The sequence below is a fragment of the Quercus robur genome, chromosome 1 (assembly GCF_932294415.1).
Source record: "Quercus robur chromosome 1, dhQueRobu3.1, whole genome shotgun sequence".
Lineage (NCBI taxonomy): Eukaryota > Viridiplantae > Streptophyta > Magnoliopsida > Fagales > Fagaceae > Quercus > Quercus robur.
Genome location: NC_065534.1, coordinates 19,836,695 through 19,850,078, shown reverse-complemented (window position 1 = coordinate 19,850,078; position 13,384 = coordinate 19,836,695). Strand labels below are relative to the sequence as shown.

The window sequence follows — 13,384 nt, the reverse complement described above, 5'->3', positions numbered from 1 at the left end:
GGAGTTTAAACTTATTATTTCTTGAGTAAGAATGACAATGGTTACAAAATTAGTTCAGATTGCTACAGTGTTTTCTCGGGTAAAATCTTCGATCCCTTTCTCATAGAGGGTCTCTTCCATTATATAGTCCCCTCTGAGCCATCATGATCCCACACTTGTTGATCATCTAAGTCTTTACTTGAGTATCTGTCCCATCAGACACCCCTTTTTGGCTTTCTGTGTGTTGTGGTTGCCAAAACAGCACTGTTTAGGGTCTTCTCCACATTAATATGGCCAAAGTGTTAGTTGTGGAGTATTTAATGTGGAGGTAGCAGCTTTTCCTGGAATTGCTCTACCGTCATATTCCAGTGTGCTTACTTGCTGTACTTATCTTTTTCCTTGGAGTGCTTTGGAAGATTGTCTTTGCTAGTAAATCACTTTTCTTCTACCTCAACTTTGGCTAGCCGATGACAAAGTTGTCCTCAGCACGGTTTCTTGGGTTACCATGATCATCACCGTCTTCTTCATATGTGATTATAGGCCTCAGCATGGGCCTCAGGCCCAGTACAAAAGGTGGATGTATATCATTGGGCTCTATGACCCCACATATATAAATGATGTACTATAAAGAGTATATAAGAATAAATTTCATTTCACTATAGAAGTTTAATCCAACTGTACGGCACCGAAATCCCAAGACCTATATGGGCCCTGGGCTCAGGCCCAATGGAACGGCCCCATCGCCCTAAGCCCTTCTTGAAACTGCCTTCATAAAGAACAAGTTTTGGGCCCCGGATCCTGAGCTGTGCTCGGCATAAAACTTACCAAACAATCATATAAACCCTGTCCGGGCAAGTCATGGGATGCTCGGGGAACATCATTACCGAGCAAATTCGCCTGAGCTGGAACCAAGTTCCAAGGCCATAATTGTTACATCTCACTCTCACCTAAACACCCACTTAAAACAGATAATATTGGACCTTCAATTGCACTAGCGATGGCAGTAATCATGATCTCCCCACTAACCTAAGCTATAAATAGCAGAAGTTGGGGAAGATGAGGGGGTTCAGAAAAAAGAGAGAAAACAGTCATTTAGAGAGGGGAGGAACATTACTTTGAATCTCTGTGCTGAGAACGACCCAAAGTAGGAAATCTTGAAACCCACTTTACAAATAAATTGTGAGCCCAAGTGAGGTTGAGCCCAACAATCTCGTTTTAGGCTTGCACACCAACTTTTGCAAAAGTCTTTTTTTTTTTTAATGTATTTTTCGAGAGTAAGAGTCTGATACCCCTATAATCATGACCTACAAAATGTTATGGTTGTAGACCATATTAAAAACATTCACACCAGATTGTGTAAATGATTCTATCTATTTTAGCATAAAACCTTACTTTTTATATTTTACAATACCACTTTTACAAAATATTCACATCAGTTAATCTATTGTACCTTCTATTTTATTTAAAAACTCATATATTCTTTTTCTTTTTTTTTAATATTTCATCTCAAGTCTCTCTCTTACACCATCACACGTTCTCCTCTGGTCTTTCATGTTCAGGTATCTCTTCTCTCTCCTCACAACCCTCTGCTTTTTCCTTTCAAATCTGTTCTCTCTCACGTACTCCTCTTAGCCATCAGGTCTCTCTTCTCTCTCCTCTAAACCCTCAACTCTCTTTCTCCTCTGAGTTCTCTCTTATCTTAGCTTTCTTTGTGGCAAACCTAAAGAAATCTCTTTCTCACTCTCTATCTTTCAAAGCTCTGGGTTTTGGTTTGATTTTGGGTTCGGGTTATGGGTTTTTAGTTGATGATTGGTTTTGTGTTGATTTTCTATTGATTTAGGGTTTATCAAGTTTGATTTTCCATTGTATTTTGGGTTGATTTTTTATTGTTGTAATGGTTTTTGGTCGTGGTGGTGGTGGTTGAATGGTGGTGGTGGTTGGATGATGGTGGTGGATGGGATTTGCATTTCAATTTAGGCAATGTTGGGTTGCAGGTTTTAAGACTGAGAGAACAAGAGGGAGAGATAGTTTGCTCTGAGATGTGAGAAATTAATAAAATATCAAATACAAAGCTATAATAACTGTGTATATTTACATAATTACTATAGTAATTGTGTAAATTTACACAATTTTAACTCAACTGACGTAGGATAATTTTGAGGTTAGATTTGCAAAATTGGTCACTTTTTGTATTTTACATTCACTAATGTGAAGCTCTAAGTGTCTGTTTGGCTAGAGCTGATAAGCTCAGCTTTTTATGTAGTTTTTTAAAACCCCAATTTTCTCTTTTTTTTTTTTTTTTTTTTTTCCTCACTTTTTTAAAAGTACAAGTATACTTTAGCACACTTTCAGTAAATATAAAATAAATTAAAAATTAGCAAAAAGCTAAATAAGTTATTTCCAAACGGACATTAAGTTAGTCCTCAAAAATTAGACCTAGTGTCTGTTTGGCTAGCTTATTTTTTACCAATTTATTTTATTATTTAACTTATTTTTGCTACTATTTTATTTTACTATTTAACTTATTTTTGCTACTATTTATGGGTCCTACTATACTATTTCCACTAACATTTACTTTACAGTATTTTCAGTAAAAAGTTTTTAGTTTCAGCAAACTTAGCGAATCTCAAACATACCCCTAAAGGAAAGCCCAACTTGCACACTCTTCCACCCTTTTTAGTTAATAGCCAAAGAACAACCCATACACAACAAGAAACGAGAAACCAAAGCCCAACAAGTTAAAAAAAAAATAAAAGATAACTAAATACCTAAGCACAAGGAATGAGCTCAAGCTCAAGCACAATATCTTACATGCCCAAAACCACTACCAAAATGGATGCAATTATACCTCGCATTATAGGCCCAATGATGATTAGGTGGTTCAAATCAAGGAAACTATTCTTGGAAAAGATTCATATACAAGAAAGCCTAAATTTGAAATAACATCTGAAAAAAATACTATACGCTCACAAAAATTAAGTACTTAGGAAATAATCCACTAGCTTACATCAAAGCAACTAGGTTGATCTCATGCTAGTACCACTCTAAGTACTTAGTGTGCGTTTGGCATGCTTAATTTTGTCAACTTATTTTACTATTCAGCTTATTTTTTATACTATTTATGGGTCTCACTGCACTTTTTGATACTATTCATAAGTCTTACTATACTATTTCAACTAACTTTTACCTTTATCTACAGTACTTTCAGTAAAAAGTTTTCAATTTCAGTAAAATAAACAGATCCCAAACAGACCCTTAATATGGCCAATTTCACCCCCTCATTATAAGCCCATTATGACCATAATGATCAATTGGCTAAAATCAAGGGGGCCTCAATGGATGACTTGGTCTGTAAGATAGACTCCCTTCCCTTGGTGGACATAACTAACTGTCCATTGTGACTTATGATAGATCTTGGGGTTTGTTTAGAATCCGCTTATTTTGCTTAAAGTACTATAAATAAAAGTAAAAGTTAACTAAAATAGTACAATGGAACTCATGAATAGTATCAAAAAGTGTAGTGAAACTCATGAATAGTACCAAAAATAAGTTGAATAGTAAAATAAATTAGTAAAGTTAATCATGCCAAACGAACACCAAATGATCCAATTGACCACTTATTAGAGACATATAAGATCCTCATGCACCTGTAACTGTTAGAGCTCCGCAATGTTAAGCCTTTCCTACTACTTTGAAAAGCTCCGCCTGAGCAAATTGTTTGTCAACCACTTTCATATATAGGTAGACAAGGTACAAACGACTAGCTACACATACCTCCTTAACATCAAGGAAGAGAAGAGCAAAGCGTTGAACTCATATCATTTGTGTCACACTGTAATAAGGAGATCTTGCAAGTTGACAATACCGATGAAAAGGTGTTGTTGGCTTTCTTTATTTTAGACCGGTGATGTGGGACTTTTGTTCATCAGGTGATTGTTGTACTTTTTTTATTGGAAAAAAAATTTGAATTATGAGAGTAAGGGCATGTTTGATAGCAGATTTCGACAAACAATTTTCAATGTTAAAATTGATGATAATTCTTAATTTAGAGTACTTAAAACATATTTTATGGGATTTAAAACATATATTCTGAGAACTCATCTCCATTAGTTTTTAGTTTTTAAGTAACAATGATGAAAAGTCTTGTTGTAAATAAATTGAAAATTGTGAGACTCACTTAACAAGACCAAACATAACTAAAACTCCTCTCACACGCTTCCACCTCTTTCTTTTTCTTTTACCTCTTTCACGCCTTCTCTCTTATTTGTAATCTCACGCAAACAAAGAATCTCATCTTCTTACACTTCTTTCTCTCTCTCTCACACACACTAAATAGCTCTTTTATTTGGACCCTATCTCATAACTCCTATTAAATTCTTCAGATTCATTCGCAATCTTCTATCTATCAATGGCTCAACTCCTCTTAAATTCTTCATATTCTTTCATGCTCAGATCTATCAGCCCTTCTTTCAAATCCATTTACAACCAACTTTCTCTAATCACATAAATCCTCAAATCTTCCCCAGCTACCTCCTCAACTACTTTCCTAAGCCTCATCAATCCGCATAATTTCTTAGTCACAGTTTATTATATATGGAATCAGATACAACATATTCTTCAACCCCAATCATGTTCGACACCAGTCACTATGAATTGCTTCTCTCTTCAATTGTTGATTAGGCTTTAATTAGTTTATAATAGTGTCGATGATTACTGTGAGATAATAGTTTTAATTAGTTTATAATACTTTATAATAGGTTTAACTAGTTTATCTTTTCCACCTAGTGAGATAAACCTTACTCATGCATCGCCTGCCACCCTAGTGCCAACCCAAGTGCTAAAGACAAAGTGGATAAGGTGCTTGACTACTAAACCCCTACACTGAGGTTAGTACAAAACAAAGTAAAATCCATATGTATATTTTTCAATTTCACAAACATAGAAGATGGGTAACTAAGCAAAGAACTTCTTACAAAGAAGATTGAAAAGGCAACCCAACACCCTTACAGTGGAGCTTTCATGTAACATGCCCATGAATGCAGTCTTAGTTGGAATTTTCAGCAATGAAACGTTTAATGATTTGCATCAACTCATTTGCTGCTTCAGAATTAGGATCTATAGTGAAAAATCCATGTTGCTTTCCTTCAAACTCAACGTACTCAATCTTCTCTCCCCAACTTTTGAGCCTCCTTGCATAATCTTCAGCTCTGTCTTTCAGCAAGTCACTTCCTCCAGCTACCACTAGAATGGGATCAAGATCCACTGTTTCAAGATTGAGGCTTAATGGCCCAAATGGGTTTACATTTGGGTGATCAGTAGTGTCTCCAATTGGTATAGATAGCCTCCAAAACCTATCCAATTATTAGTGACATTAGTGATACACGAGCATATTTTAAAAGGACTATAATTTTAGTATAATTGCAAGTGCTAAAATCGTTGTTTTTTTTTTTATAATTTATTTCATAGTACGTAGTCTGTAATTTATCTATAGGCTTTGCACTTTGTTTTAATTTTCGTACTTGTCTGAATCCATTAGCCACGTAATGAAACAAAACTATTACGTAGCGGTATTGCTATATCACAAGTTTGTTAACTACGTGACAAACGGCAACTTGAAACTTGTAAAGTCTGACGATAATATCGTTGTGATTGAGAGAGCATTAGATTAAAGAAACATTAAAGAAACATTAAAATAATATATCCCAAAAAAAAAAAAATCACCAAATTGTGTCATATATGACTAAGCAATAATCATATATCATATGGATTTTGGTTATTCCAGCCGACAGGGTGGGATCAAATTAGGACGTTTCGATCCCATCCCATCCCTTCTATGGAGTAGAAAAACACGTGAAACAGAAAGCAATATAAGACTACAAAATGAAAGTATTTTGTAATTCCTATCAAGGATTTTTCAATAATCATAAGATATATATATATATATATATATATATATATATATGAAGAGAATTTTTTTTTTTTTTTTTTGAGGAACATATGAAGAGAAAGTTGTGAGACTATTTAAAAGATATAACACGTGTTTTGGTATGATAATGTATAAATAATTTAAAAGTATATTAAATATAACATATAGATGGAGTGATGGACATTCAAAAATCAGGATAACAAGCAAAACTTGTCCAGCTTGGATTAGGGCGAGTCAAGAAAAGTGGAGAATTTTTATTATCTCTGATCAATATTAAAAAAAAAAAAATGTAAATATAAGGTTTAATATCATGATTTATGAGTGCTTGTGCATAAAAATGAGTTTTAGGCAATGTTATTAATTTCATTCTGAACTCCGTTTCGATTTGTCCATTAGAATCGGTACCGGCCTATTTTGACATACCATTTTAGGATGTTTTGGATTCCCAAAATATATAACATAAAATTATCAAATCAAAAAAGTAAATATCAAATAATACAAATCATTTAGTCTTAAGTCCTAAACATCAATATAACATCACACAATAAGAAGATTTATAACAAGTCACTACTCATTACATAAGCTCATAATAAGCCAATAAAGTTTATAATAGAATACTACTCCTCATCATCATCATGTATGAAAAAAATTATCAAAATCATCATAAAAAGAACTCCCACAAGAACTACCAGGACCCATTGAAAAATTTGTCAAGAGTCCAAATTACCGTATTAGGTCTCTTTAAAAAAAAATTAAAATTGAGGGAGCATATAAAAAAACAAATAAAAGATCATAGCACATCTTTAAAGGTAAAAACAATAATCCCAGAACTCATACCAGCTGAATCTTAAGTTTCGACTGGTATTTGCCAAAACATCTCGAAATGCCCAAAACACATGTTATTTTTCATAACAATTGTAATAACCTGCTATGATTAGTCTATAATATTACTAATTAGTGTTAATGTTAAGGTGATATTGCTTACTATGTGAATAATTGTAAAATTAAAATTAAAAAAATTCTCTAACATTACTCAATTGATATAAGCCTTTAATTAATAAATAAAAAACCAATGCAAACCTGTCAATGAGCTCCAAATTAAGAAAGGCATCCTTCGGTCCTTCAGCCTCAAACTTAGTCCTAACCGTCCCACCAAAAAAGGGTGCCAACAGAACATAACCCCTCACACGAACCGGAGCCAATTCAGGCGACCCAGATCCAACCCGAACTGCCAAATGATGAGCCATATTACCCCCAGCCGAGTCACCCGAAATAAACACTCGGCTAAAATCAGCCACGTCAGCAAGCCAAGCGTCCTTCCCCTCCTCCCCAGACACGGCTTGGTCTTGGAGCCACTTAAGAGCCAAGAAGCCATCCTCAATAGCAGCCGGGAGCCGGTTCTCAGGAGCTAGCCGATAGTCAGGAGCCACCACAACGGCTTGGAGCTGAGACGCGAGCCGAAAGCAGTAGTTCTGACAGTTGGGCCAGGTGCGTGAGCCGATGCAGAAGCCGCCACCGTGGATGTAATAAAACACTGGGAGCTTGGAATTGGAGTGAGCCGAAGACTGATTCGGCTTCGGCTTGTAGAGCCTGAGCTGAAGGTTGTTAACGGCGTCAAAAACTACGTCTTTCCATAAAACGGAACCGTCATCTTGGACGGGGACGTTAAAACTTGGTTTAGGAGAGCGCACAATTGAGCCATCACTGTAAACTTGAAGGACTCCTCTGCAATCGTCTATTACATGAGGGGTGGTACTGCAATTAGTGTTAATAATATTCTTAGACATGCTTTAATTTTGTGTGTACAAAGGGAAGGGAGATGAAGAAGGTTTTTATTGAGAAAGAAAGAAGGAAAGAGTTAAAAAAAGTGCAGTTCGGTTTTAATTAACTGTGGTTGTGGCTGCTTGTTTTTGTTCTTTTCTATGATTATGGTTTGTGTTTGACAAATGTTTCAATCCAAAACACATTATCAAAATGATATCATCACGAAACTGACGTTTTTTATCTGGATGAAGACATACGTGATCGATTAAACTAATCGCCGAGGGTCTTGTAGCTCAGTTAAGATCTCATGATGTGTCTAAATCAAGTTATATAAATAAATAAAATGACACAATTAGCTTCATGAAACGTATGTGAATAGTCTTTGTCACAAATAGCAAATTTTTTTTTTTGGTGACAAAAATACAATTGAGTAGTCACAGTCAATTTAGTCTCCCTACATTTTGGGATCAACTATAATTACAAAATTACAAATATGATGTCTATCTTTAAAGGAGTATATATGTAGAAGTTGGAAAGCAATAATTAATATAGAGTCCAAATTTGGTAAGGACAGGATGTAAAACCCATGTTTTATACCATCCAATAAGAAATTATCACATCATCATTTTACTTAAAATTCATACATCCTACCACACTTAATAATATTTTAATAAACTCTCAATTTTGTTGGATTTATATATGAGTATTAGAATTGATTAGGTGTGATTATACTTATTCTTAAATATGTGATAAGATGATGTGGTACATTGAGATTGAATGAATCAAATATGAGTTTTACATCACATCCTTACTAAATTTAATCTCATTAATATATTTGATTAATTTTCATTTAATTATTTCACTTAATAGTCTTTTAGATAACCGTGTCTTATTTGAATTTGAATTTCAATTAAGATTTAAATTCATTTGCTTTCCTCTCTACCTTTATTATCTTTCATGCTAGGTGTAAGGTACATAAAAAGGTGTAAGGGAACAAACGGGAAGATCGGCTTTTGAATTATCCAATTAATTATTATAATGAAACCACAGATTGGAGTAGAGTCGGACCGTTGACTGCTACTTCACAATTCATTCCATTGTGTTATTCTGCGGTAGCCGCAGGCTCCAACTGGCCCCGCATCATTGCATGCCTACTTTTCTTACCTCCATAAAACCATTTCTTATAGTCCATAAGCGTGAGGACATGCCTAGTTTAGAGTGCATTTTAACTCACTAGTAAACAGTAGGGGTCCAAACGAGATATTAAGAATAAAATAAATATCAAGAGGGAAATTGCCCATGAATTATAGTTCAACCAGTAACTTCTCTCCTTACAAGTTGCTAGTGTTGATGTGGAGAGTGAGGTCATAGGTTTAAAACTCATTGGGTACATGTGTAACTTACCAATTAAAAGAAAAAGAGCAATATAAGAAATTAAATCTAAAGACTAAAAGTAAAATAAAAGAGTATACTCTTTAAACAATGGGCGTAAAAAACAAATATAACAAACATACTTGATTGAGTATATACAATGGGTACTCACTCAATTTTACAACTGAGCCAATAACTTTGTAGCTCAATTGATTGGCACATCTTAGTGTTTCCAACGGAGACATCCAAGATTCAAATCCCCACTCCTCAAATTATTGAATTATCATTATAAAAAATAAAATAATATAAACCTTAAATTTGCATTTGAATTTGACTTTAGAAATAGACATGATTCAAGCCAACGATCAAAGTGAATCATACCCAACTGTAATCCTAAAATGGGAGATTTTGACATAGTCATAATATTCATATTTACAGAAGAGGAGGCCAGTTTCACGTTCACCATCGCATCAGACATGGTCTTTACTTCCTCACTATGTCCAAATAAAAACAACCATAGTGAGACCTCTTTTCTTTCACAAGCAACAACCTATAATTTTCTAAATCTGTCACTGAAATGTCATCAAATATTGTTTTTAAAACAGATATTCAATATACCTTCCACTTGTAAGATAATAATCATTAGATACCAAAACAATGGTTCACAGAACTTAAAAATCATCTACAAAGAAAAAAAGCAATACAACAGAATTTACGATTTTTTCATTCCTTCACTTTGTCACCAATTTCCAGTAAATTAAGAACAAGGACAGTAGACATCAGAAAAGAGTGGGGTGAGGATATATTTAGGAAAAGAAAAAGAAAATTAGCAAGGTACTAGACCGGGGGGGGAGAAAGGAAGAAGAAGAAGAAGCTAGGGGCAAAATCTTACAGATTGAAAACATAGGGATTGAGAAGAGCAAATAAAAAAAATCTCAGACCACACTCACAGCCGTCTAGAATATCCAGAACCTCCACATTTCTTGCAGAAGATTAATCCTACAGAAAGATGACTGATTTAGGTTGAGGTAAAAGTAAAGAGAAATTGAACTAAATACAAAAATTCAACAATTCTAGAATCTGATATATTTTAAGGGCATAAATTTTAAGCTCAAGGCCCAAGGACCATATCATTTGTTGCTTGAAACTAATAGAATAGCACGATTTACATCTGTCTGCATGATTTTCTGTTCCAATTTCATATGAGAATAGGTCATTCCATGGTGTTTCACATTGCATCAGAATGCAACAGTTGGTGGTCATTTGAAAATGAAGGTCACTTAATAATATGTAGAAATTAAGACCATTCAACAATATCCTTGAATGGTTTTTTGTCCAAAATGATCATAATCCCAAAGCTAAAAGCAAAGATTTCATCAAATAGCTCATTCAAAATTTCAAAACAATATGGAAATCAAATGGAGAGAATGATTAATATCAATTTTCCAAAAGCCCCATCTTTTAAACTTTTTCAGAAGTATCTGAGTGTCAGAAAGTAATACCTGCGCCTTTGCACACCTTACAATCAACCAAACCTGTCTCTTTCTTCATCTTACCGTTGTTACAGAACACACATTTTGTGCCACCTGCCCATCAAAGAGCACTTCTATAAACATGCTATTTTTCTTGAACAACAAATACAAAAATAACTGGTCACAGTAGAAAAGGGATACCAGGGGGATGTTTTACTTTAAAAAAATCATGTCACTACAAGCAGAAAACAGATACTGAGGGAAGAATCATGAAAAACAGGGTTAGCACATTTTTCCAAAGTACTAAGCATTAATAAAATTATAACACATAAGACCATTTTTTTTTTTTTAAAACACCATTTACACCAATAGATTTTAGTATGTTGAAGTATTATGCTTCTGTAGTTTACATGCAACCATGTATCTATTGAAATAGATGACCGCAAATTGGGGTTTTGAGCCATTTGAAATACACAAGCACACTTAAGCAATGAGCAATAAAGTGAAGCATAGCAATCCACTTTACACTCTCAAAATCGCTGATAAACCATCACTACATTTCATTATGCTTAGACCTTTCAAAATTCTGGCTGTACATCACTTGTCCAACCGTGAAGCAGCCATTTACAAAAGTATAGGATTAGTTATCTAACAAAGTGCTAGTCAGAAAGGAAGCAAAAGAGACTCAGATGTAACAGAAATATCGATGACATTCAACATCCCTTCACACCCCCACTTTCCAACCTGAAGGTGAAAAGGAAGAGAAGAAAAGAACAGAACACAAACAAAATTTTAAGTAACGATGTAGAACGGACCTAAAGAACCAACAGCAATCTATGAGGCCCACTACTTAATGCACCAACAACCTTAGTTTAATTTTTTTTCTAAGGAAGCCTAATATGAATTGAGTTTTAAAAAATCAAACAAATGTATAAATTAATATGTAGTTCCAGAGATAATCCAGAGGATTTTACTGCTGCAAACTGGACCTAAGTTATCTCAAAGTATGGTTTTTTTTTTTTTTTTTTTTAAATCCATTTGATAGACGAGTACTCTTTATTTCCAAGCAATGCTACGACCATTTAAGTACATATACAAGTCGAGGAGCCTTGTAGCTCAATTGGCACTTTCTAGTGTTTTCAAAATAGACATCCTAAGTTCAAATCCACCCCTCCCCCAACTATCGAATTATCAACCAAAAAAAAAAAAAAAAGGTACATATACAACAGAAACAATAGTTTTGCTTGTGAAATCATCCCATATCACATGGACACCATATTACCATTATCCCAAGTGATTTCCCAAACATAGAGTTCTTTCCTAATCAATCTCAATTAAACATACAACCTATGCCACAATGGATGACCTCTTACCTTTTAGTAAACCCTCCAAATAAACCTTGGAAAATTCAAGCTGATTATCTAAAAGTACATATTTCCACCGCCCCAATATGATGGCATTCAACAAAGTGCACTTATTTTCTAAAGAAGCCACTATTGTTTTAGTTTTCCTGCTACACGTATTAAGAACTTTCATAATAAAGATGCCAATGCAACTCATGCAATATATGATTCATAAAATAAAATTGAGAAAAGCCCATTAGAAAAAACACATACACACACAAAAGGATATCATTCATGACTTTGTTTGAAAAATGAAAAAAAGCGAAAAGTAAGAAAGCATAGTTGTTACCATTGCCAGCGCATCGCTCACACGGCACAGGATCTCCCTGCAAAAGAATATGAAAACAAAGTACTAAAAACCAACACTTATATTATGAAACAATGCCACATATATATAAAGAGAGGTTGATATACATACACACCTTGAGACCAAGAAAAAGTGAGAGAGAAATGGCGGCTAAGACACTGAGAGTGGCAAGTAAAGTTTGGGTATCCAATTCCAACTCCAAGAGGCTATCAGAAGCAAAGCCGGTGAAGAGCAAAACCGGGAGGTCGAAGAGGCTTGTTGTTGGTACAATGCCTTTGAGTTTGGGTTTGGGCAGTCTACAACTACAACAGCTGCGAGACACTTCAGCTGGTGCTGGGCTTTGTGGTTTTGCTGGAAGAGAATAGTGATAATAACAATAATGAGTGGCTGTGGCTTTAGCGGTAGTCTTTGAAGAAGAAGAAGAAGAAGAGAGTGGATGGAGAGAGTGTAAAGGCTGTGTCGCCATGGATATTAGATAATACGAAGAGATTATTATTATGTGGCGCTTAGCTCTGCCTTCCCTTCTCTTTCTTTCTACTACCATTTACTAGTAGTGGTACTATCTATTTTTCTTTCTTTTGTTGGCTTCGCGTTCGGTGTATACCGTATAATAACAAACACTTTCACCTCTACGATTTTGTCCATGGGTTTTCTTAAGAATGATATGAATCATTCTCTCTCTCTCTCTCTCTCTCTCTCTCTCTATATATATATATATATATATTCAACGGTGGAATTTTCAAAATATGAATTTTATAACAAATTATTGAGTAGTATAATATTACTTAAAGTTACGCTAGATGTAACTTGAACCCTTATATATATATATATAATTATATATATATATATATATGAAAATAATTTGTTGCTAAGAAAATGATATGAATACAACTTCTTTTACAATAAATTTCGTAAAACCACACGCTTTACACACACTCATCTGATTTTAACAAGTCACGTATTTAATTAAAAACAAAATGTTTATATAGTGTGTGTAAGAGGTCTTACCCTCTAGATTGCTCCAGAATGAGATATATATATATATATATATATATATATATATATGGGCAATTCTTAGGTATCCAAGACTATTTAAGTTTTTTTCTATATATATCACCTCCGCCTAAAACACCTGACTTTACAAAATTGGAGTGTTAAGCCC

General features: G+C 34.3%; 2 protein-coding genes across 2 annotated transcripts; both read right to left on the bottom strand.

Annotated features, from left to right (window-relative positions):
• Window positions 1-4,870: 4,870 nt before the first annotated feature.
• LOC126724549 (probable carboxylesterase 15) lies at window positions 4,871-7,806 on the bottom strand. Its single transcript, XM_050429045.1, has 2 exons — window positions 6,986-7,806; window positions 4,871-5,330 (listed from the first exon to the last, which is right to left on the bottom strand). The coding sequence occupies exons 1-2, from the start codon at window positions 7,690-7,692 to the stop codon at window positions 5,024-5,026; spliced, it is 1,014 nt and encodes a 337-aa protein (XP_050285002.1). The 5' UTR covers window positions 7,693-7,806; the 3' UTR covers window positions 4,871-5,023.
• Window positions 7,807-9,741: 1,935 nt separating this feature from the next.
• Window positions 9,742-12,781, bottom strand: LOC126724538 (uncharacterized). The gene is made up of 4 exons (XM_050429037.1): window positions 12,338-12,781; window positions 12,205-12,241; window positions 10,543-10,626; window positions 9,742-10,039 (listed from the first exon to the last, which is right to left on the bottom strand). Exons 1-4 carry the CDS (start codon window positions 12,764-12,766, stop codon window positions 9,987-9,989), a joined length of 603 nt encoding a protein of 200 aa, XP_050284994.1. The 5' UTR covers window positions 12,767-12,781; the 3' UTR covers window positions 9,742-9,986.
• Between the last annotated feature and the right edge of the window lie 603 nt (window positions 12,782-13,384).

Bases quoted from the DNA above. Each gene is read 5' to 3' on its own strand.
- LOC126724549 (XM_050429045.1), bottom strand. From the start codon at position 7,692: ATGTCTAAGAATATTATTAACACTAATTGCAGTACCACCCCTCATGTA. The intron at 5,331-6,985 runs GTTTGCATTGGT...ATAATTGGATAG, and splicing joins AATTTGGAGCTCATTGACAG to GTTTTGGAGGCTATCTATAC.
- LOC126724538 (XM_050429037.1), bottom strand. From the start codon at position 12,766: ATGGTAGTAGAAAGAAAGAGAAGGGAAGGCAGAGCTAAGCGCCACATA. The intron at 12,242-12,337 runs GTGTGTATGTAT...ATTCTTTTGCAG, and splicing joins CACTTTTTCTTGGTCTCAAG to GGAGATCCTGTGCCGTGTGA. The intron at 10,040-10,542 runs GTATTACTTTCT...ATCTTTCTGTAG, and splicing joins TAAGGTGTGCAAAGGCGCAG to GATTAATCTTCTGCAAGAAA.